We start from the raw sequence: 26,202 nt of genomic DNA on the forward strand, positions 1-26,202 counted from the left end.
TGTAAAAATCCAATTGAAAAAACAATGTAATTATAAAGACATTAATATATATCTAAATTCCACCGATCAAACGAAAACGATATTGAAGAACGAAAGACTTGCCTTCATCAGACCCACGTGATAATTCAGGTTAAAATCAAGACGATGTACATCACGAATAGTATTATAAGTTCCTAAAGGAAAGAAAAAAAAAAAAAAGTTTTACATCGTTTTAAGTACGATAGAATGAAACCGATATAACGAATAAACCATTCATGCGAACAGAAAAATATTCGGTTCGATGTAAGTTCATTCGTTGATTCGTTTTGTTTTATGAAATTGTGAAACGCTTCTCAAACATAATAACTAGCAATTTTTTTCTTTTTCTTTACACACACACGCACACACATACACATACGCGCGCGCGCGCGCATACACAATTTTATATATATATATATATAATATATATATATACATATATCATATATATATATATATATATATATGATTTACAAAAATAATTCATTCCAAACGAAAGAAACGGGTGGTATAAAACGTAATAGTGAAAATGCAAATTGGAAAGGAACGCTTTTGCGTTGAATGGAGAAATTAAACAAGAAAAAAAAAAAACTTTTGCGAAAGACGAGATAATAAGTGTGCATATGCAATCATTTCGATATTGTATCATAAATGATGAATATCGTTATACAAATCGGTAAATTCGACTGAAAAAACACGAAAACGCGAGTTTACAATTTTACGTGAAATGCTTATATACTATGTGTTGATCATTTTACCATTGCATATTTCACTAAAGAGATAATCGTTTTGACATTCGTCGAGAAATCGCACTACTTCAACAACTGAAACATGAAACATGATATTCTGAAATTTCGCGCGCTCCTCAATCGATACGTAAAAAAAAAAAAAAAAAAAAAAAAAAAAAACTATAAGAATATTTACCAAAACAGCATTAGATACTTGTACATATATATGTAAGTTAAGGGCTGAAAAATAAAAAACGCGGGCAAGTTATTTTTTATTGTCAAATCGCAAGATAAGATGGAACAAACACTCCGCTAATAAAATATGTTGTCTGTGAGAATAAAAAAAAAAAAATAAATAAATAAAAATAAGAGAGAAACATTTTCGAAGTGAAAAATAAAAAAAACGTCACCGGGCCCAAAATAAATATTGTCTCGTAGTCGTTCGTTGAAGTTCTAGCTCTTTTAAACGCGGGTATATATATACATATATATATTATATGTATATTATATATATATATATATATATATATATATATATATATATATATATATATATGTATATATAATGGAAAAAGAGAGAGAAAAGAAGGACAAAAAGAAAGAATATTTAATCATAATATTGTGAATAATTGTGAATCTTATATCACGAAATCGAAATTTTCGGAACAGAATAACGTTATGACGCGTCCCGTGCCGAACAACGATGACCCTGAAATTGGATCATTTTTATTAGTTTTTAAATGGTGTTGATAATTGTCGAAACAAAAACAAAACATTACAGCATTTTTTGAGTTGCCATTATTAAAAATGAATTTATGAAAACGTATACAAAAGATTATTTATCCGTAGAATAATATTTAACACTATTTGGTATGTCATTATTGTCTAATGCTACACAAATTTTTCCAGTGGAATATCAAATTATCAATGCTTCGCATTGCGTTACGTCTTCAGCAAAAATATGTATGTAGTTCTATTGATATTCATCGTTTCGATATTTTATTTCATGAAAAAAAGAAAAAAAAAAAAAAAAAAAAAACTCTGGCAATTGTTTCGGTCCCAATAAGGGCATACACATTTTTTTTTTTTTTTTTCACGCAAAATAGTGATAAATCGGTTTCGTTCTTGCCGAGTTAACTTGAATTGCTGTCACATCAGAGTTTTTTTGATAAAAACTATAGCGTACAGTTTAATAATTACAAGATAACATTTAATTTTTATCTCTATTGTTGTAGCTCGATTCTCAATATCGCGTTGATAAAAATCTGCATTTCGTTTACGACAGGGATTTATCTTCATCGATAATATATTTAATTTTACAAATATATATATATATATATATTTAAATCTTTCTTGAAAGGTACAACACAATATATCGTATTATTCGATTCTGTTGCGGTTAACAGTTTAATCGGTGTCGTCGTAGCTTTCTAAGAGTACTGTGCACGGTATGCTATATACTACGGTCCACCGCATACCAGTTAAAGTGTTAAATCGGACATTTTCACAGCATGATTTCAGATTAAAATGGAAAATCGTAAAAACGTGATGTTACGATGATGAATTTTACGAATAAAAATGTGGCCTCTGTCACACGTTATACACACACACACACATACTTTTTTTTAGTCGTTGTAGATACTACATATTTCAACCCATTAGTGCACTTCGAAGTTTCTCATATAGAATTCGATACATTATTTTTATATATATATATATATATATATATATATATATATATATATATATAAAATAAGAAAAAAAAATTAAAAAAAAAAAAAAGATACGTGTAACTTTGTAAATGTTCTCTCTGAATACGTTCAACAAAATGAAAAGAAAGTTGTAATAATTCTTCGAATGGAGAATTTGTTCTTCAATCGTGCATTAATTTTTCTTAATCTCGATGTTCAGGCGTTAATGTTTATATACATATAGTAACGACATATACATATAGTTAAATAGTATTTCGATCGAGTTAAACGTGTAAAAGCAGATGTTAGAACGCATTAGGAGGATGAATGCATGATGTTTGAACATGCTGTTTTCGAGATGAAGCGTATCAAGTGAATTACGTATAGTGCACCTATTCCATTATTTTTTCCGCGTTGTTAATGGCGTTCTAATGCCATATCAAATCATAAATTTTAACTCGTAGTTTGACAGTTCTTAGACTTTCCAGATATCTCGTAAAAAAAATCATGATAAGCGTAGTACAATGTTATATTACGCTTATTTCTTCTTTGATTATTTCAAATTAATATTCGAATCCTTTGCCTTTTTTCATTTCCAAACATTCAGTTTTCTAACGAATGTTTATTTTATAATTCAATACAATTCAATGTCGAATTTTTTTTTTTTTTTTTTTAAGAAATATTAACACATAATTCGCAAAAAACAATTTGGAATACCATGAAACAAACTTAAATATGCAATGTTTTTTGTTATTGATGCAGCAAAAATCTAATATCTAAACAGAGATTCAAAGTGGGGAGAAGGGGATTGAAGAAAGTTACTGTTATTTATGATTCATTGCGAAATGTTATCTAAAAAGGAACCAATCTCCACGTATTACATATATCTTTGTGTATTAACATATACTTATAACACATTGTTTTTTAACGTTGTTTTATTATTATATACAATGATGAAGCTATCGGAAAAAATATACATGTGTGAACGACGCTTAAGGGTCGCTTCTTTCGAGACCTCAAGGTTGTTTGTTACTCGAATTTAACTTCACAAATTGACTGTAAAACTGACTGCGTTTACATTCGTGTAATCGAAGCTTACAGCGCCACGAACGAGCGACATTGTAAACGTCGATATCTTTATTATTATAACTATCTATTACTATACAGCGTTTTAAAATCCGAAGAAGAGTATAAAGAAGTTTGTTGCCTATTGGGTTAATTATTTTGTAAGATAGAATCAAACCTGGAGTTCCATTATGTTCTTGGTGATGCGAATAGTTCGTTGATATAGAAAGAATTGAACAACAGGTGTTATTTATGCTTTATACAGTTGAACTCTCACTATTGAATGCCGAATTAATCTCGCGTCATGAATTGGACGAACTATTATTAATTAACTATTAGTGTTATTAGAGTTATTTAATTTCTAATATTTCATAATCAATTTGCAATTGTTTTTTATAAACAAAAATGTGTCAACAACGTTTATATATAATAAGTGATATTCAGATACAGGTATCTCAGTAAGATAATTGACTCTCTCAGTATCATAATATTTAGTTGCAAAATAATTCGACATTTAGGGACTCAATGAACGTGTTATTCATTGTCTATACTTAAACGTCAATGAGTGCAGTTTACAAGTGCATATAGATAAGTTTGCGAGTGTGTTTTTGCCGTTATGAGAGCGTTCGTTTCGGTATTGAGAGAGTCTAACAGAAGAAGAAACAAATTAATTGAGGAAAAGACATATATACGATCTGTCGAGAGAATTTTCGATATTCCATAGTGCATCGAACTTATTCTATGATCCATTATTCATGGGATTATATAAGTTAAGCAGTAGAGGATTGTCATTGCAACATTTTGCTATTGATATTGTACAGGCAATTATTGAGAGAAATTTATCAATTACAATCTTTCATGGTCCAATTTCTTCGTTTTTTACACATTTAGACACACTCATTTATTGATTAAACTTTGTGTAGCAATGTGAAATAGAAAAGAAACAAAAAACGGAATCGATCGTGCGTTAGTTAAGTTACGATGTAATGTATAGAAGCGAAAGTTTACGAAGTGTGAAAAGCAATTAATATCGGAATATATCTATTTCCGGCTATCGATGTGTATATACATTGCCGCAGAAGGTTTACGAAACCGATTGTATATTCGTTGGTATTTAACATGGTACCTGATTTTGTAACATTCTCTTCATGCGATCAACTCAGTGACAAAATAGGCGAAAATTATTGGACAACGAAAAGGTCGAAAGGCATTTCAACGTACATTTGTATAGAATATATATTATATATGGATATTTAATATATATAATGTATATTATATATAACTATACCAAAATATACACATATGTTTGCATGCATATATGTATTTTGCTGTGAAAGGATATGTTCAATGTATCATTTGTTTTTTTTTCACTTTAATGAACCACTTGAAAATGCAGAAGAATATTGAGGTAATTAGATAATAAAGAAACATGCAAATATGATTTAACATAAATTATTTCATGTATTATTTATTAATATATTTTTTGAAAAAAAATTTTTTTTTTAGATTTAAAATTTTCTTGCTAAATATATTTTTAAAAATTAGTACTCGATTTTTGTTAAATTATCAGTTGTCTGTATATTTATTTACCTCCTTTTAAGTGATATAAAACAATGACACCTGTGCGGATCCTTATAGTATATTAAACATATATACAATTTATATAAAAATTGAAAATATGAATTTTTTCCCGATCTGTTTGCAATCTATTGCAGCGAAATATATGTATTTGTAAATATTTTTGTGTATTGCGTCTATTGTCTTTCCGACCAAGTTGCACACTTTTCCAGGCTTTTCCTATCATTCGTAACACAGGAATTTCCTTTATATTTTTGGTCTGAAGAAATACAACATTTGAATCGATGCAGACCATACCTTGAAGAAAAAAAGATCGATTTTTTTCGTAAAAAATCGATTTGTTACGATGATGATGGTGACATAACTGGAAATTAATTTGACAAAACAAGAAATGATCATTGGAAGGATTTTGTCACGAACGATGGAGATCAACTATTTGTAACGCAGCTGTATCGTAATTGTCCACAATCGTTAATGACTGTCCATTTCTGTTAATCTTTGTCTTTTTCTTTCGTAAATAGACTATATAATCGTACATGCATTTGTAATGTGCAAAATCGTTAATACTGTCGCGTAAAGAAAAAGAAAATATCAGTATTCTTTCAACTCCAGCATAGAATTGTACACCGATCTATGATTTTTACATCTTCGATTATAAAAATCAAATGTTTTCTTAAATACCAATCAATTTTTAAAAATGTATCGATCGATTAATAAATTGTGCATGGCATAAAATTCTGTTTTTTAATTTATTAATATCAGTCTACAATCGATAAGAAAAAAGTGAAGAATATATTATTATTATTTATTACTATTAATTATTATTTATTTTTAATAATTTTCTCTAAAATATTTCTAAAAAGTTCTCGCTAATAGTTTAAAAAGTATTTTAAAAATTTATAAAGTTTCAATTATATATGATAATTAATCCGTTTATTACTTATATTTTTTAATATCAATTCTTAATTGATATGATATTTCCATACGTTATTTTTGCAAGTTTAGAATATATAATTATATATTATAATACTAATTGGAATATATAATACCGTGATATAAATAGACGCAATGACGAAATATATTTTTAAATATTTTTAAAACTAGATACTTATAATCTAAAAATATCTATAAATTTGCATCTACGTAGTATCATTAAATAATTAATCATATTATTTCAAATATATGGATATCGAGCTGAAATTTCCCATAGATCGATAATTTCGTGACTATTACAATTCATTTAAAACTACTTTGATTTGAAATGCCCTCCAATATGTCGTGGCCGTTGTCCGATTGGCGGTTACCGGTATAAGTTTGAAAGAGAAGGGAATGCGCAGAAGCACGTGGATTTGTTTAGACGACTGTCAAGCCCCTTTCGTAGCGCATTTACAAAGTCCGTGGGGTGCTTCCGGTAAGCCCCGTAGCTGGCGGCGCTTTCCCGACAAACGATACCGGGGGCCAACGGGGGCGACAAGATCCACTGTCTACTTCCCTCTCCCCCTCCCCCTCTTCCCGGTCAGTCGACGTCCCTCTACCCCGTCCTCACTTTCCCCACGACGTTACACCTCCGATGCAGAGACAGAGACAGAGACAGGGGCAGGGGAGTGACGACGGCGACGATGCCCGGCGAAACGAGCGATGGAGGAGGGGAAGACATCAACGGCGGACAAGGCCGCCATATTGAATCACTCTCGTTAATTTTTGCGCAGAGGCGGTGTGAATTTTTTCTCCTTGCGCGGAAGGTAGCAGCTCAAGGTTGTGTCTGGGATTCACGATCGTGACAATCATTTACACGGTTACCGTTGGTACGCGTCATCCCTTCGAGTCGAGCTGTATGTATTGTTTTCGTGTTGTTATACAAACTAAGTAAAGTGAAGATCACGGTAAACGATGTATGGATATGCTACGCGAAAAAAATTCATGAAAACATGCGGAAATCGTGCGTGCACGATCGCGAGACAGTGAAGTGTGCCTGTGATAGGGAGGGATACTTGAGAGAAGTGAAGTGTATGCGTACACTGACTGCGGTAGTATGTAGTGTGCGCCATGTCATTGTACGTAAGCGATAGTATAGAGTAATATATCGCAGAATGAAGTGAAGTGGAGTGGAAAGCGACCGACCACTTTGCCTACCTAACTGTCTACCTAATAGCGTGCCTGCCTGCTTGCTTGGTTGTTGCAGCCTATCTACTAGTCTGCCCATTTATTCGTCCACTTTGTGTATAATTGACTTTATCAAAGCGATTTACACAAATTTGGACCAACTCTTGATTGACCTCTTCTCAGGTACGTGAGTCTTCCTGAATGTGGGAGACATAGACGTGTGTGGGGGTCAAAACACTTCGTGCATCGTTCCAGAGAAGGTGCGATTATCAATGTAGTAGCAAATATGTTGTGCACGCGGAAATATAAAGAGTCGCGTGTCGCCGTGTTGTGCGAGCTGGCGTCACACGTCGCCAGCGAGCGTTCATGTATAGCTCGTTCACACATTTGAATTTTCTACATTTTCAATTGTACGTTTGATTAATTACCATCAAATGATTTTAATTTATTTCTCTCATTGTCTGAATAATAAATTTTGCTACTTTCGTTTGTAATTCGATATAATATTAAAATTATATTATAATATATTATATTATATTGAAAATAAAATATGAAACATTGATATTAATCAGTGTTACATTGATTATGTTACATTTATTATTTTTATAGTTTTTCTTTAGTGTTGTTAAATTATTTGAATATGAACGATTATGTATTGTTTTTTGCTTTTGTTAATTTATTTGAATAAAATTGGCTTACTAATTTATTATAATGACAATGTATGTTTATTAGGTTAGGAAAAAAATTCAAAAGTCATAGATTACTTTAAAATACTTCATATAATTATGGATTTTAATAATGTTTATTTCATGTACAATTTTAATTTAATATAGAAAAAAAAAACATGCATCAAAAGACATATATAATAAATTTTCATAATTTTAGCATTTTTACAAAAAATATAAATAAATTTGAAGCGAAAAATATAATGAAATATAAATTGAACAAAATTATTGTATATTTGATAAAAAACAAATATGAATGTTATCATACATAATTTACTTTTATATATTACTTTTTTATTAGTCAAACAGTAAAGTTATAAAATATGAATGAAAAATGCTGACATCAATTTATGAGTTTAGAGATCCTATACTGTCACGTGATCTGGAAAGTGTGCAAGGCGGGAGATCTAAGAGAAACTCCGTGAACTAGTTAATTGCATTAAAGACGATCTAAAAGTAAACTTGTAGGAAATAAAAATTTTTAAAAATAGACTTTTCTATAGAAACAATTATTCAATGTATAATATATATCTAAACATAAGAAAAATTGATAATAAATAGAATCGTATTAACTAGAGGTCGCGTTTGGTTTCTTGATACAATAGTAATTACGAGATGCGTGGACAATATTAAATACGTTGCAAAAACATTGCAACTTCTTCGTCCCTCTAGTCGCGAAGGCCGGCAGTGGGGACTCCGTCGAAAAATCGATTTCCCGTAGGGCATAAGGGTGCGGGAGGAGTGAGGGAAAGGGAGAAGTACGGAGACGAAATTCGGGAAAATCCGCAGAGAGAGAACGAGGGAAAGAGAAACAGTGGTAGGGAGGCAGAGGAAAAGAGAAAGAGATTGGTTTCTAGCCCGTTCCGATGCCGCTCGTGTGGGTGAGTGGCTGACTCGTGTGGTAGGGGGTAGACCGTCAGCGGAGTGAGGGGAGAAATAATTAATGTGCGACCGTACCTCTCCCCTCGCGGTACAGGACACCCCTCTCCCCCTTCCACAGTCTTGTACCGCTACGCTTAGCTGCCATTGTGCCGAGACGCCACTTCCGAAGCATCAAATTCAATTCTTCGATTTTATATCACCACTTTCTTGCGAAAAATTTGTGAAAGAAAGAAAGCAAAAAGCACGCGACATATAGTACTACCGGCAGCTTTGCAAAGCGCGCCAATATCTTCCTTGTGTACGATCTCGAAGAAAATATATCCTTCCTTGAACATCTTTGAATTCCACGGAGGTTAGGTTAGGACATTGCTTCCGTGGATATCGGCCGATCGCCTTGCAAGCGAACACGATCTTTTATCGCGCGTTTTAGTCCGCGAGTTGATCGCGTTACCGGTGATGCTACTGTTGTGATTGCGTCTTTCATAAGTTGAGACGATTGCTGCTCGAAATAAAGAGGGAAGATGTTTCGGTGCATATGAACGAAATGTTCGAACGGAAATTTTGGTAACATAGTTATTTTTATTTCAGTGAATCTTTTCTATCGCTTTCAAATCACGGCATTGCGAAACGCTGTCTCACCGTTCGTACTGACTTGTTTGTCGTTTTTTTTTTTTTACTAGCATATACATATATTTGCCGTATTATTGTTAAAATCGATCCAATCGAAATGAAATAATTTAATCGTAGTTATAAATAAATACTTGCGTTTCATAAAATTACTTTGTGATTTATAGAATTGCTGTATTTGAAAGAATGGAAGCCATGGATTTGGACGGGGATGCGGTAGTGGACTTGAGTGTTAGGTAAATTAAAAGAAACTTTGATTTCTCTTCTTTATTTAAATTCTAAATTAATTAATTATATTATACAAAGATACATCATTAAGAATTATGCCAACATAAAATTGTTCTTATGTATTGTATTTATGAATACATAAAAAAATAATATATTAAAATGTTGTATGATAATTGTATATGATAGTAGTTTTTATAAAAAATAAGTTTATCATTAATTATAAATTATTATATATAGATTATTTTTATAGATTATTTTCTTCTAAGATAATGAAACTTTTATATTACTAAGTTTCATTTTTTAATGTATATTTATTTACATATTAAATATATATATAATTAATTATATATTGATATATATCTTATATAATTTTATATTGTTTCTTTTACCAAATTATAAAATTTATCATAATAATTTTTATCAGTAAGTAATATGTGTTTTCAGCAGCAGTAGCAGGAGAAATTCTCCTTCAATCACTGTTAATTCTGCAGATGTAGGAGTTCCATTAGATTTAGGTATTCATTTCTCTTCGAATCCTAATGTGGACAACAATATGCCAGAAGCACGAAACATTCAAAATGCAGCAAGAGGCATTTTAGCTCCTAAATCTGGAGATGATAGAAAAACACGCCGCAATCTTAGACCTAGAATTGAAATAAGTTATGCAGAAACTCCAGATGAACGTAGAATAAATGGTTATGTGAATGGAAATGCAGACAGTGATGAAGGTTAATTATAAAAATAGCATAATTTATTATTTTTATAATTTTATAATTTATTATTTTAATTTATAGTTTCAGTATCATGCTAATACATATTATATTTGATTTTATACTTCCTAAAAGTTTAATATATTTAATAAAATTATAAATTTTTATTTATTAGGTGATATGCCTCCTTTGCCTCCAATAAAAGAATTATCATCAGATGAATTAGCTGAACGAGAAAGAACACTTAGAAAATTAAGGGAGGAACTTAGATCTGAAGAAATGAAATTGGTATTATTAAAAAAATTAAGGCAATCTCAACAATTAAAAGAAAATATTGCTGCTGTACCTAAAGTACCCAGTAAATTACCACCACCAGTTACAGTACAACCAACTCCTCATAGGTAAGTTTTTAATTAAATTTTGTCCTATAAAATTAATGGAAAGAATTGATTATAATTGATGAAATAATATATATATGTTTTCAGTCATAGAACAGGCAAAGCACCACCACCATTGCTTAGAGGACAACCTGCACCAAGTAGGAGCAGTAGTTTACATGCACCACCACCTGGAATGTTACTACCACCTACAGTTGGTAGAAGTTCTACTTCTAGTACCGGAATGCCACCTAATATGGTTATACCACAACCACCTCATCCTAGGGGCAGGCCTCCTAGTGCAACATCAAACGTATCAAATTATCATGCACCTGCAGATCGAACTGAAAGATCCACAAAAGATCCAACACCTACACCAGCACATCAAGTAAGTAAGGTATAAAATATTATTTCTTTTTTTATTTAAATACATATAATTGTTATGAATAGATATTATTAAAAGATGTTATATTAAACTTTATGCATATGTATATTATATTTTACAAATACTTGTTTACATTATTTGTGAACTTTGTAAATAACCATAATTGTGTTTTTGTAAACACAAAGCTGCTTGTTGGATCTCAAGAAAATAAAACCACCGCATCCTTAAGCACACCTGTGATTTCAGAACAGGTATATCCACTATAGTCAAATATGTTTAGTCTCTTATCAATCTAATTCTTTATTAAATATTGTGCCGACTTTTTCTTGCCTTAATAATCATATTATTTTTTATTTTTATATTTAACCCATTTATGCTTCCATTTCCTTCCTTATTTTCTATTTTATATTTCTTATAACAATGACATTTTATTTTATAGAGAATTTATAATCAAATTTATTATCTTATACTTTTTATGCATGTAATGTTTATTTTTAAAATATAGGAAAGACCAAGGGATGATAATCAGACACCTGCACAACGTCAAGCGGCTGCTAAATTGGCTTTAAGAAAACAACTTGAGAAAACTTTGTTACAAATACCACCTCCAAAACCTCCACCACCGGAGATGCACTTTGTGCCAAATCCGTCTAATACGGAATTTATATATTTGGTGGGTCTGGAGCATGTAGTTGATTTCATCACTAAAGAACCTGCTATTCCACCACCTCCAGAACCTTTCGAATGTACTCAATGTAAAACGGATTTCACACCTGTATGGAAATGGGAAAAGCCTATAACTGGTGGCAAAAAAGAAGGTCCACGAGTGCAGCATGCAACTTTTCAAAGACCACCAGCAGGTCGCGATCCTAGAGTTATATGTGAACACTGTGTAACGACTAATGTTAAAAAAGCTCTCAAAGCAGAGCATACTAATCGGTATGTAATTTAAAATTTATGAAAAATTTAATAATATATTTTATTATATTAATTAATATATTACATTTTTTTTATAGATTAAAAACAGCGTTTGTAAAAGCATTACAACAAGAACAAGAAATAGAACAAAGGTTGGCACAAGCAGCGTGTCCGAGTCCGGATCCACCAGCTCCTAAACCAGTTCCTAAAGCAGCTACTCCTACGAGAAGAGTAGCAACGCCACCAGCCCCCCCACCTCAAGTTCCACCAGCACCAACGCTAGCACCAACTCCACCAGCACCTAAGCTACAAGAACATCCCTTGGTTAAATTAGCAGAAAGTGGAAAATTCAGTCCACACCACGCTGCTGCGGCTGCTTTGCAACAACAATTGCTTAGAGGTAATTATATATATTTGTTTTTGTTAATTAAAAATTAATGAATTGTATTAAAAATAAGTGTGATCGGTTCCATTTTCAGAACTAGCAAAAAATCCTGTACCAGGTCTGCCACCTCATCAACCTCTTCCTGCTCATATGATGCCACCATTTACCTCGATATTATATCCTTACCAATTAGCGATGGCGCAAGCTGGCGGAAAAGGTCTCGCAGAATTGCAACGACAAGCAGCAGATTTGCAACGTCAATATCTGCTTGATATGATTCCATCACAAGCATCTCAAGCACAGGGTAATCAGGCTCCACCTCGAGCCCATCCACACAATTGGAAAACGTAACCGAACGCATTTAAACATCGACCACTAAACGCAAATAAATGAAACTGTAGAGCTGTGTTAAGAATATTGAGAAACAAAGATACTCATATTCTTTTTCCACAATATCGTACTAAATGGAAATCTTCAATGGAATGTTACATCTTCGTGACATTTCTAGGATAATATGTTAATCGATGCATGATTGGCATCTGTATTTACAAAGTGAGCTCAAACTTGGAAGAATAGACAAGATATTTCCTGTATTATGTGAAAATGGGATATTTTAACCATCATTTTGTGAATATGCATTGACGTGTGAGTGTGACTTTTGATTGTTACCTGAAAGGTTTGATGATTTATTTTTTACAAGACGTCTTATTGTCTTGGAGAACTTCAACTTTCGGTTACATAATATACGAATAATTATCTTCGTGATTTCAAAAAGAGAAAATGAAAAACTGTTCATAATTTAAGTTTAGCAAACAATTTTCAAATTGGTTTCTTTAAGAGCAATATCTGCTTTTTTCACATTTCCTTATATTGAAATTAATAATATTGCAAATGAATAATAGGTGAATGTCAATCAACTAATTGGATTAAGTGCATAATAACTCGGACGCACATAAATGAATATAATTGCTTCAATTATTACATTATATATATTATATCTACAGAACCAAGTGGACATTTATAAGGCACTAAGTAATAAGTGTTACGTGATTATAAAAAAATTGGTTGATTTACAATAGTAATAAGTGGAGAAAGAAAGAGTGCGAAAAAAAAGAATGTGACAGAGAAAATGAACATTATGTGACGTAAAGCAACAAAGTTGAAAAATGGGATCTTCTTAGACCCTTGATATATTACAGTTATCGATCTTTGTCGCTAGTTTGAATAATTTTTGTAATCATCGGCGGTACCTGTACTCTGTGTATATCTCTTTATTTTCTTCAAACAGTGAAATATTTTTAAGGCGGTTGTAATAATTGAAAAAGAGAAAGAGTAAGAACAAGAAAGTTGTAGACTCAATAAGAAAAAAAAAGGGGAAAAAACGATCTTTATAAGAAAATGTGTGTCGCTGATATAGTCAGCAAGATATGAATGTGGGTGTGAGAATAACGATTCTTTTTCTTTTTTTTTTTTTTTTTTTGTCATCGTTGCAAGAAGACAAAGAATAAGTATTCAGTATGTTTTTAAAAAATAGTAACATGAGTATCATTCGCGCATAATTTGTAAGAATTTTGTGATAAGATTTTCTCGTTGAAGAATGTGTTAAAAAAAAATGAAAGATAAAAAGAAAATCTGTCGATCATCAAAGATATAAATTACTTATGATTGCGCGACTGATTTCATGTGTCACATTGATGTAAAAGTATTTAATGAATTTAACACAAGTCATATTTACCCAAAGTTTTTCTCAAAGGATAAAACAAAGACGATTAAATGGCAGAACGCCGAGTTTTTATGAAATCCTTTCTTCTGAAAAAAAAAAACAAAAAAAAAACAAAAAAAAAAACAAAAAAAAACAAAAAAACAAAATGAAAAAACTTATCTACACTTTACAAAAAAAAAGGAAAAAAGAAAGAAAGAAAGAGTGAAAACAAAATCTCTCCGACACACATCCCAAGCAATACTTATTACCACTCCTACTCTAAATAATCTGATTTTTCATTGATTACTGGCTAACCAACTGATCTTGGTCACAATTTCCGAATCACTAAATATATAGTTAACTGTAGTCTTGATATTTCTCGGTATATACAAGTTAATAAACTAAAAATAGCATAATCAATCTCTCTTTGTACTTCGTGATAGATTTTGAACTCATACTTGATATACATGTACACCGTAATAAGTCGATCGCATAATAGATCAAGATCTGTGTTTTATGTAAAGGAATCGAAGTAATATCATCGTTGTCAATTGTCATTTTTGCCAGGACGCTACCGCTATTATTCTTCTGATCGTGAAAAAAAAAAAAAGAAAAAAAAAGAAAAAAAAAAGAAAAAAAGGAAAAAAAGAAAAAAAGAAGGAAAAGATAAAAGTGAAAGAAGCGGATTTATTCGTATTTTATCGTCATTACGTGAAGCGAGAGAGTGCATGGTCATTTAACGCACAATAATTATACATGATAAATATATCCTAATTTAATATTATTAATCAATTATTGTGTATGCATATGCTCAACTTTTTAATTTCAGGAATTTTATTTTTCAAGAAATTCCAGAAAAAAGATACATTTAATATTTAATTGGTATTTGGGTTCGTATTAGACTTAGACATTTTGGGTTGAGTTATTTAATTTTAATAATTCTTAAATGATTCATATTAAAAAATTTTGATTTTGCATATTAATGATAATTATTCTGATAAAAATAATATTTATTCTGTAAAAGAAAAAATCTAAATTAAAATTTAATACAATAAAATTAAATAACCGAACTCAAATCCAATAAAAACTATTGCAATCATTTATGTCTTATTATATATTATATATTATATTTTATATATATATATATGATATGATATGATATGATATATATTATATATATAATATGTTATGATTTATATATATATATATATATATTGAGAATCAATTATTTCTATATTATTATATTATATATGAGTTAAATATTTGCGTTTTTTCACCAGCCTCCCTTGCTTCGCAATCAATCGCTATATTAATTAAGAATAAAAACACGAAAGAAAAGTGAAGATGCGCGCGCAGCATCATCACTCTTATGACTGCCGAAATCGCGCAAGGTGTTTAGTGTTTATTGATGATTCGTCGAAACGTAGATAATTTGATTACGTTCCTTCAAATATGAATCCAAATATGGGAAAAAGTTTAAAAAAAAATCACATTATATTCTTTTTTCACAGCAATGCGAAACAAAAATTCAAAAAAAAATGAAAAAGAAAAAAAGAGTAACTACGTTTCTTCCTATCTTCTTTTCTAGTCTTGTCTTTCACCTCTGTGTGGTGCTGATTTAAGAACTGAGAGCATTCTCAAGTGCAAAACTATAATTTTATATACTAAACACGACAGAAAAACAAGAAAGAAATAGAAAAAATTTTTTTTTTTTTGGTACGAAGAGAATATTAAAATGAAAGAAAAGAAAAATATTAGAAGTTTCACGTATGGCGGTAGTGTGAAACATGTGAAATGGAACAAGAAATAGCAAAGAAAATGAAACGAATCGAAATTTCGATTTAATATATATAGGTAAAGCAATATAGAACTTCGAATTTCGCGGAATAGCATTCTATATAAGATATTTGGAGAAAAAATAAATAAAATGTTGTGTAAAGAAACGAGGTCCGATATTTCGTGGGGATGCAGTAAACGATTTGAAAAAATTGCGAAAATGAAAAGAAAAAATGTATAAAATAATTCTTCAAACGTGAAAATTTTACGTCCAAAAACAAAAAAGAAGAAATGAAATCAAATTCGTATTATTCTATATTATGTTATTTAAGTCTGGCTACCTGATCAAAGTCTCTGCCCCCACAATTTATAGGATTTAGTAGTTTTAAAAAAATACGAATTACTAAATACTCTGAAGACTACACGAATAAAGCTTATCAATGATTGTATTTTGAGTGATGATTTATTATTTGTACTCTCGAATTGTCAGCTTTTAATGTTACATGTAAAAAAAAAAAAAAAAAAAAAAAGAAAATGAATGAAAAAAATATCCGTCGAAGAGAAAAATTTTCTCGAAGCAGCGTTGTATTACTTTTCGTACGTTTCGATCGGCAAAGTATTTTGTAAATGTGCGACTTGTCAAACTGTCTGTTACTTTTTGTCTATCGCTTGGACAGTAACTGCATAACTCAAATGTTCTCAATAATCGTTAAGATACAAAAAGCGGCGGATTAATGGCCTGCGATCGTTTAGTCTTTAGGAGGTACATTAACTTTTTACTATGTTTGTACATTGACCTATGAACGCTCAAGAATTTCGTCATTATAAATTCTAATACTTCTTTTGTTCTTATTCTTTTCTTTTTTATTGATTTTTTTTCTGTACATAGTAAAAACGTTATCTTATTGTCTAATCTGTTATTACAGACATATCGAATATGTCTTCCCTTCTGTTGCTTCTCTATTGATGAATTCACCATTGTTTCCTCTTCCTCTTTGATATTTCGCGAAAGAAAAAAAAAAAAAAAAAGAATATACAAGTTTTACATGAGTTCAGGTACGATTTATCACGGCATCTCACGTTTCGCGTTACCCTATCTGGTGCGTAATGTAACGTAGCACAAAAAAAAATTGAAACGGGGACCAGTTTAACGGGTCGAAAGATAAGCGCTATATTTAGAAACTCGGCGTAAAACTTTCAACTTATGCAAGATACGATTGTCGATTAACTTAACCTATGCGAATTTCATTCGTATTATTATTTTGTACGGATTTAATTTATAGTTATGTAAAAATACTTATAAAATTTGGCCATGGTTACAGTTGCTAACTGTGTTTTTAAAACGTATCTTCGTTTTGTCGAAATATTCTTTCTCTTATTTCCAATTCATTTGTTTAGAAACTGTTATAACCTATTAGTTCTATTTTCTTATGTATATTTTCATTCGATTATTTGTCCTCGTGATGAAAATTAATTGTATCATAGAAAATTAATATTAATTTTGTTTTTTCAATTCGACAAGACATTTTTTAAAGTGTTTTGAGCAAAACGGATACAGTGTTGGATGGTCGCAAGTACGACATGCCGCTGCAAGATGCGAACAGCATCGTAAGCTTTCACGACAACAGGATGCCCATAACTCAGGACCAGCTGCAGCACAATTGTAGCAATAACAGTCACCTGGAAAAAAGCAAGAAGAAATATTGATAATCAAAAATGAAATTCGCAAACCATTTATTTTTAATCAATATTCTATTCTATCTGATTACACAAAACAACAGATAAATCATTGTAAAAATTGAATGTAAAAAATTATGTGAATCAGTAACAATATTAACAAATTCATACTTTTTTCAGGTTTTAATGATATTTCTTTAAATTTTTGTTTTAAGTGAAAAATTTGCATTTAGATAATTTGAATAGAATTTAATTCTATATCTTTGATCCTGATTTTTTAATTTATTAAAAGTCTCTTACTTTTATATTTATAATATTAGATATATAATATTTTAAAAGATATTAAAAAAAAAAAATATCAATAATCATTAGCTTTATTGCCATTTTATTTTAAATTATAAATATAAATATATTTTTACTAGAAGCGATTTCTCTATACCACATTTCATTTTTTCCATTTACTCCGTCATCTCGATAACGGATTGCAATTCCATTACCAAAGCAACGTGCTTGCATCATAAGATATTCGACTCCTTATGTTAAATAACCATAACGAAAAGGGGAAAGAAGAGGAACACAGGTAAAACGTATCGTATATCGCATGTATGTATTTTTTATATAATAACTAGTAACTGAAAACAAGATAAGTCGCTGTTCTCTTAGACATTACTTCGATCACGGAATATATATTTGTCATTCATTTTTTTTAATTGATATAATTTATACAATTCTTTTTTACATTCATTTTTATAATCTATATTTTTTTGAAGTGAACATTTTTTTTAATTGATACAATAAAAAAAAAAATACGTATTATGAAAAAAGAAGAGGTAAGAAATTAACACATTGTTGAAGAATTCAAACAGATCAATGGTTGCATTCTGTATATGATAATTAGATGATTCGATAAAACCACATGTCTTGTATATAGTTCACTTACTAAATCATAGTTTCTTGATCGTTGAATAGTGAAAGGAAGAGATGTGAGATGGAATATACAAGCATTGCATTGATTATTATAAATTATTCTCTTGGAAAAAAATTGCAAGGAGTAGTAAAAATAAATGTTTAATTTTCTGCTTCCAAATTGCTTAAGCGTTTTATAATAATAATTTTTTTTATTCTAGCATAATTAATTTTTTTAGATATAAGTTATAAATAAATTTAAATTAATTAAAATTGATCTTCCATGATCATTATACCGATTATATAGGATGTCTTCTATTATTGCTGAAAAGATTTAATTAAACAAAATATAATTGATGGTTGTTTAAACGAATTACTATTATATATGAATTTATTTTCGAAGAAATTTTAATTTTTATAAAAAAAAATTATTTTTTTTTTAAATCAATATTTTTTTATTTTTATTTTATTTTACATTTTATTATACTTTCTAAAGTTAATTCCAAGCTAAATTTTGATAATAATTTCCATAAATTATAAATGATTTTTAATATAAAAATTTAAGAAATAGAAGTAAAATGACTTTATAATGATATATCGTGAAAGTACATTTTCAGGCATTTATCCAATTCTTTCTCAAGGGGTTAATATTACGATCTTTAAGATAAAAATAATAAAATAAAAAAACTAAAATTTCTATTTTTCAAAGAAAAATAACTTATAAAATAAATTATTTTCTATATGATTTAATGAAATTCAATGACATACATTCAATTGATAAACGAACATTCTGGAATTAATAATAATATGCAAACAATGTGAAACTATAATATATATTTTGATTAATTTTAATAAAATCTTCACGTACCATTTTTTATTGGAATTGTTAGTGAAAGTGTGCTATCCAATCCTTCAACCGCGAAGGGTTAATGTTACATTGCTTAAAATAATTAAAAATATAATTAATTATTTAATGATATATTTTTACGAGAAAAAAATTAAAGTACAAATAATAATAAGTATAATCATTAATTAAATATCTTTAAAAGGAAATGAATATGAATTTTTATTTTCTTTTTTATTTTTTTATAAATATACAAAAATACAATTATACTGTTTTCATGATGATCAATTATATTTTCAAAGAAAATATATATATATATAATGCAAATACTTCATATTTTGCAGCATTATACAATATGTATATTGAATTATGCTTCACAACATTTCGTTTTTTTTATTATTAGCCATTAAATTTTCCTTAATATTTTTTAGTTAAAGAATTATCAATTTATTTTCTTCATTAATCTGTTAAACCTTCCAATTATTTTGCTATTTATATTCATATTTTTTAAAGTAAAAATAAAACTGTTTCCCAATTGGCATCATTCCCGAGAAAATAATTTATCACATCGCAATAAATACACTTAAACACAAATTAACGTTTAAATTAAATATAATAAAACGCGAAAAATAGTTTCGTTCAATTGAACGATGGATCTAATTCGTACATTAACACTCTCGAGCGATCGCGTGCATTTAACATGAGTAAATAACGTCTGGGAGTGGCTATGTCAAGGTTAGAATCTATTGTATATCGTGGAAAGTCGTGAGTTTATTCGTAATACACAATTAAGATTATCTAACTAGAATGTGAAAATAATATTTTATTTTTTTTAATATATTAATTTTATATTTATAAAATGTTATTTTTTGTGCATATAATAAAGTTTCGAAATCCTTGTATGATTACCTTCAGGACAGTCGACGGATCGTCTGGCCTCGGCTCTTCTGCATTCGAGGCCTTCCTCGCCTTTTGGACAAGACGTGAAAGATTCTTCGATCGAATTTTCACCGAGTATTGCGTTAATCTGAAAGTCAATTGGACATCTTCATTGCATTTAGGAACACGAAATATATGGTGTACTTTTTCACAATTTTCAAATATTGATTTTATGTAACACGGAAATTATAAAAAAATTGATAAGATTAAATATAAATAAAAAATTAATTTTGATTTTGATAAATATTTGTCAAAACAAAGACGAGGTATATTAATCTGAATTTTTCAATATTAAAATATGGGCTATGACATTTTTATAATTATTAGAACTTTAAAATATAATTCTTGTAGAATCATGTGTACAGATATTCCTTGATTATAATTTTCGTTACGCAATGAGAATTTGATATTTTTAACAATGGATCAATTCAAACTTCGCCTTTGCATTTATGTATGCATGTTTTAACGTGCATTCATGTAAAAAATTAAACTTAGTCTAAAAGAGGAATAAAAATTCTCGAGTTCGAATTCGAGTTTTTTTATTTCAAAATTTCTGTTTTATTTTTTTTCCAATATTTTTTGCAATATATTCTATATTCTTAACAATATTGAAAAAGATACATAATTTTTGAAACTTACTCGTTTGAATGCTCCGGGTTTCGAAAACATTTTGACTAATTTCGCTAATGCGTTTTCTTCTGTGACACTAGTGACATTTTCCTCGCAACAATGATGGTTTACCATCAGAAACGAACAACAAAGAAATAGAAATGTACCACGAGAATGCATCACGCTGTCGTAGAAACACGCGCGACGAAAAAAAGCTCACAACTCGTTCTGGATAATTTGAAATTGTGACTGGTGGTCAGGTGAAGAGAAGCACACCGACAGTTTAACTTCTCCATCTGGAGGGGATATCCTACATTACGACATGACATAGAATAGAGCTATTCGAAGTATGACTGCTAAAGCTCAATTTAAATTATTTTGTGCAAAATGATTTAATGATTAATCATAACATTTCATAATTCCATTTTACGATTATTAAATTCACTTTATATTATATAGTCTGTATTTTTCGATTACATAATATATAATATGTATAAGACATTTAATATATTCATAGAAGATCGATTTTAGAATAAAAAAGTTAATATACAAAAATATTGAAATAATGGTTGAAATTTATTTATGCCTTCTTATTCAATCTAATTTCGTTTATCATAAACTTCAATTTCTTCTAATAATAAAATTTATTAAGATTATAAAATTTATAGCTATATCAATTATATTTATTTTATTTTTTATAGATTCTCCAAAGATATCCCACGAATATATTATCCTAAAAATATATTAACAGTTTATATATCAAGTTGCATGCAATATTTTAAAAAAATATATGAATGATTTATATTATTTTAATCATTATATTACACTTGGACTTCTTTTGTTACTTTTTTTTTAATTATATTTAGATCATTTTATTATACATAATTCAATCAAATTGAATTATTTCTTTATTTTATCATAATTTCTTTTAAGACTTTTTAAATTTTTAAATTATAATTAAGAATTACATTCAATCTAATTAATAAAAAATGCACATCAACAAATACAAAAAGATCCATCAATTCATTGAATGATTCAATTTGCGATTTTGAAAAAAAAAAGAAATTTCTATTCTAAGAAATTCGGCCATAGATAAAAGATAGAATAATATAAATTAATCATCTTATAGATTTTCTATATTTTGAATTATTAACTATAAAAATTCAGAAATTTTTATTTACGATTTAAAATGAAATATAAAGATCATATTCAATCTAATCAGAAAAAATTGACACAATCAATTGAAATAAAAAAAATTCTTTTGTTAAATTTCAAATATATTTAAAATTTTTTCTAATAAATGTAAACTATGTATACATGTCTTACATATCTCACAAAAAACGAATAAAATAAAAGAAAATAAAATAAAAATTGTTATTTATAAAAGGAAAATATTCGCATCATATATTAAAATGTATTCTACTTTGCGAAATTATCATCTTAAAGATAGATTGTAAAGTATATTTTTTACATTAAAATACATTATAGTTTAAAAGAGGAACGTATGTTCAAATAATATTCAAATAATATAATATCTTCTTTATAATTATATACCAAAAATATAGATAAGAAAAGCAATAATTGAACAAAGAAAAATTGACTGTTAACGCCATCTCTTAAGTTTTAAAGATATTTTTTTAAAGACAAGATAAGATAGAATAAGAATTAAAAATTAGCGTCATCTTTTGAGCATTCTTAAATAATAAAAATATTTTTTTCAAAGATATCAAAAAATGATTTTAATCTTTAATTTTTATTTATTAATTTATAATTCTATTTTATGCTGTTTTGAAGTTTTGATATAATATGATATAATATTTAAATTTCAAGAAGATAATTAATCTTATTTATCATACATATTTATCATATGCATATCATATATATACGAATACTTAAATAATAAAAAAAAATCACAATATTTAAACTTAATTAAATTTAATATAACCAATTATATTTTTCGGATCTAAATTCTATCAAAAATCTAAAGTGAATATTCGTTAGATAAATATATCTAAATAATAAACATTATTCTACAATCGAAAAATTAAAACAATTATTAATGTGTGGAAGACAAGAAAACGACAAGATATAATAAAAAAACTTGTAAGTATGAAAACCAAAATTTTTTAAATAATTCAATGTTATGAATCAATTATTAATTATTAAGAATAACTTTTATTATAAATTAATTATATTTATAAATTATTATAAATACATTATAAATAAATAGTTTATAATTGAACTTATATTTTTAACCATTCTATAAACAATTAAAAAACAACTAAAAAATTGTTTAAAAAAATAAATAATAAATAATTCAATGTTTGTAAAATATTGTAAAATCTCTTTTGATTATTTATCTTTCACATATTTTCATAATTCTGTAAAACAATAGTTTTAATAATAAACATAATAAAAAAAAGTGAATCTATTTTATTTATGTAATATTATATCAGTATTTGTTAGTAAAATTATCTTTATTTATTTAACTTAAAAAATAATTTATAAATAATATTATATATATATTATAATAATAATATTTCTGATTGATAATGTATTAGTGATTATCATTCAATGATCATATATTACAATAAAATATAGGTTTATAAAATCATGATATATTCTATCATATATTTCTTTATAACGTCACATTAAATTTTAATTTTTTCTATCATTATTAATGTTGTAATTTTATCTTATATTGAACTGATAACTAGATATAAAAACTTACCATATTTCTACTTAAATAAATTTTTTGAAATTTTTTCCCTAAATACTAGAATCTTTCTTTTTAAAAGTTGTCAAGATTAAATCTAACCTTCAGTTTTTAATTTTTATAAATTTAAAATTCTCCAAGATATTTAAAAAAAATGAAAAAAAATTAGAGTTATTGATAATCATATTTTGATTATCATAATTAAAATGATTTTAGAAATAAATAGCATAATAGAAAAGTTATATTTAGATATTAAATTTTGGAGAGATCGTATTCCTTATTAAAACAGATATATAACCTGAAGCTGGAGAACTTTGAATCATCATCAATATTTGTTGGATCGTTTAGGTTGCAGGAAAATGTGAAACATTATTCACAGTAAAAGAATATTTCCGCAATTGATCCGAATTATTCTTAGAAGTTTCTTATCAATTATATCATTGAAATGAGTTCTAAACATTTGACTATCGGTAAGATTATATTATTAAAACTTAATACTGATATAATTAGAAAATATTTCTTTTTATTTTATTATCCTCTAGGATCAGTTGCTCCACCCATTGTACCTGGAAAAATACGTTTATATAGTATGCGATTTTGTCCATATGCCCAAAGAATTCATTTAGTACTTGACGCGAAACATATACCGTAAGTGAATTAATATTTTAAAATTATAATTTAATTTTTTATATTTTCTTTCTACATTAAAAACATATTTTATTTAATTTAAATAGAACACTCATTTATTTTATTTTTTTTTATTATAGTCACGATGTTGTTTATGTAAATTTGACTCATAAACCTGATTGGCTATTAGAAAAAAGTCCTTTGGGTAAAGTTCCATGTATAGAATTAGAAGGAGGAGAAATATTATATGAAAGTCTTGTAATTGCTGAATATTTGGATGATACATATCCACAAAACAAACTTTATCCTAATGATCCTTTAGCCAAAGCTAAGGATAAATTGTTAATTGGTAGATTTAATTCTGTTATAAATACTATGTATAAGGTATTTGTTTTTCATATATAAAATTTATTTATAAAATACAAATAAAACATATTAGAATTAAAATATAAATATTTATCTTTCAGTTGTTTATTAATACATCTATAGATCAAGATATATTTGATGAAGCTCTATCAGAATTGGAACTTTTTGAAAGAGAACTTGCATCAAGAGGTACACCATTCTTTCATGGTAATTCTCCTGGCATGTTAGACTTTATGATATGGCCATGGTGGGAAAGATCCAATACAATTAAAATGTTACGTGGAGATCAATTTACTATACCACATGATAGATTTAAAAGACTGGTAAAATATTTAGTAAATGTGTAGTATGAACTTGCTCTGCATGAACTATATTAAAATATATAAATAATAAATTTCTAATCTATTATTTAAAATTACAGTTGGAATGGAGATCTGCCATGAAAGAAAATCCAGCTATTAGATCTAATTATCTTGATACTGAAATACATGCTAAATACATGCAAAGTCGTCGTGCTGGAACTCCACAATATGACTTGATTACTGATTAATTTTAACTTACCCTTTCATATGTTCATAAATTAAAATATAACATTATTTACAATGCTTATAATAACTTAACTGTTCAGTTAAATACCGTAAATTTGTTGTAAAAACAAATAATGTAATATAAATAATTAAAAATTTTTTTTTTTACTACTTATATAGTAAGACAATTATATTTTATATTATGAAATTAATTTGTTTATGCAATGTAAATAAAACATATTAACATATCAGTCTTATTGAAAAATTATATTGTTATCTTATGCTTATGTTTATATTTGATTATGAATTAAAAAAATGTTGAATATATAATATTTGTGAAAAAAAAATTAATATATTGCTATAGAGTAAATTTTTTTTTTTTGATCTATAAGAAGATATATGTTTCAAATGTTAGCAATATTGATAATGTAATACAAAATTTTTCATATTAATATAAAATTCAGATTATATAGAAAACAATATTTTTTAAATAATAAAATTACAAAAAATATAAATATAATATAAAAATCTTATATTGTTCCATAAAACATTAAATATAATCCATAGAGCAGAAAACATGCAAAAATTATGCTTGCTGCTATCATGAATGATTTTGTATTCTGTTTTCTTAATTTTTTTAATTTTTCTTCATTCTTTTTAAGTACCTCTTTAATTTCTTCTAATTGTGTTTCTAATTCTTCACGAGTTTCCATTGTAAGTAATTTTGTCTTAAGTTTTTTTGTCAGTTTATCCAATTTATACATAGATTCATTTAATGTATCTTCTACTTTCTGTATCTAATATATGAAAAAATTAATTTATATTTAATAATTATAAATACAGGTTAAGATAAGATAATTTTACTATTTGAAATAAAAATATATAAAATTTTATTATTTTTATAAGTACCTTTGTCATGATTGATTCATCTTGTGTCATTTTGTGTATTAATATATAGGCTTTCTTATTATATTAAACACAATCTTCTAACATTTCAAATGAATGTCTATTCCTGAATGTCAGATAAATAAGAACATGTGCTCCTATCTTTGCCAAATACAAAATGGCGGTTCAAACCATAAGTTTATAGATA

The 26,202-nt window shown here is 27.7% G+C and overlaps 5 protein-coding genes across 32 annotated transcripts in view; 3 read left to right on the forward strand and 2 right to left on the reverse strand.

Moving 5' to 3' along the window:
• The window catches only part of LOC100872572 (F-box only protein 33), a 13,348-nt gene extending 7,533 nt beyond the window's left edge, over positions 1 to 5,815 (forward strand). Inside the window, exon 7 of the mRNA XM_003693456.4 lies at positions 5,293 to 5,815. The gene's annotated coding sequence lies outside the window, so the exon portion shown is untranslated. The remainder of the gene's footprint in view (positions 1 to 5,292) is intronic.
• A 702-nt stretch (positions 5,816 to 6,517) lies between these two features.
• Positions 6,518 to 14,199, forward strand: simj (transcriptional repressor p66-beta simjang). Of its 27 annotated transcripts, none has more exons than XM_012486378.3 (9): positions 6,518 to 6,912; positions 9,585 to 9,653; positions 10,090 to 10,373; positions 10,531 to 10,756; positions 10,841 to 11,129; positions 11,303 to 11,368; positions 11,623 to 12,056; positions 12,134 to 12,435; positions 12,515 to 14,199. In XM_012486378.3, the coding sequence occupies exons 2-9, from the start codon at positions 9,604 to 9,606 to the stop codon at positions 12,769 to 12,771; spliced, it is 1,908 nt and encodes a 635-aa protein (XP_012341832.1). In that variant the 5' UTR covers positions 6,518 to 6,912; positions 9,585 to 9,603; the 3' UTR covers positions 12,772 to 14,199. The 27 variants fall into 27 exon arrangements, with proteins under 27 accessions (XP_012341832.1, XP_086768813.1, XP_012341836.1 ...); XM_012486382.3 differs by having other exon boundaries at positions 6,521 to 6,912; positions 10,093 to 10,373; XM_086912683.1 differs by having other exon boundaries at positions 6,521 to 6,912; positions 10,093 to 10,373; positions 10,841 to 11,120.
• Positions 14,200 to 16,739: 2,540 nt separating this feature from the next.
• Positions 16,740 to 22,037, reverse strand: LOC100872811 (uncharacterized). Its single transcript, XM_003693458.4, has 3 exons — positions 20,904 to 22,037; positions 20,235 to 20,352; positions 16,740 to 17,578 (listed from the first exon to the last, which is right to left on the reverse strand). Exons 1-3 carry the CDS (start codon positions 21,051 to 21,053, stop codon positions 17,394 to 17,396), a joined length of 453 nt encoding a protein of 150 aa, XP_003693506.1. The 5' UTR covers positions 21,054 to 22,037; the 3' UTR covers positions 16,740 to 17,393.
• Positions 22,038 to 23,331: 1,294 nt separating this feature from the next.
• LOC116414345 (uncharacterized) lies at positions 23,332 to 26,189 on the reverse strand. 2 transcript variants are annotated; one of them, XM_086912698.1, is made up of 3 exons: positions 26,019 to 26,189; positions 25,775 to 25,906; positions 23,332 to 24,155 (listed from the first exon to the last, which is right to left on the reverse strand). In XM_086912698.1, the coding sequence occupies exons 1-3, from the start codon at positions 26,046 to 26,048 to the stop codon at positions 24,096 to 24,098; spliced, it is 222 nt and encodes a 73-aa protein (XP_086768824.1). In that variant the 5' UTR covers positions 26,049 to 26,189; the 3' UTR covers positions 23,332 to 24,095. The 2 variants fall into 2 exon arrangements, with proteins under 2 accessions (XP_086768824.1, XP_031772295.1); XM_031916435.2 differs by lacking the exon at positions 23,332 to 24,155 and having other exon boundaries at positions 25,621 to 25,906.
• On the forward strand, positions 23,474 to 25,374 carry LOC100872096 (pyrimidodiazepine synthase). The gene is made up of 5 exons (XM_003693453.4): positions 23,474 to 24,059; positions 24,132 to 24,237; positions 24,357 to 24,600; positions 24,684 to 24,905; positions 25,004 to 25,374. The coding sequence occupies exons 1-5, from the start codon at positions 24,035 to 24,037 to the stop codon at positions 25,130 to 25,132; spliced, it is 726 nt and encodes a 241-aa protein (XP_003693501.1). The 5' UTR covers positions 23,474 to 24,034; the 3' UTR covers positions 25,133 to 25,374.
• Positions 26,190 to 26,202: the final 13 nt, after the last annotated feature.

The sequence above is a fragment of the Apis florea genome, unplaced genomic scaffold (assembly GCF_048593485.1).
Source record: "Apis florea isolate Af1SG1 unplaced genomic scaffold, ASM4859348v1 contig_3493_pilon, whole genome shotgun sequence".
In the NCBI taxonomy this organism is placed as follows: Eukaryota; Metazoa; Arthropoda; class Insecta; order Hymenoptera; family Apidae; genus Apis; species Apis florea.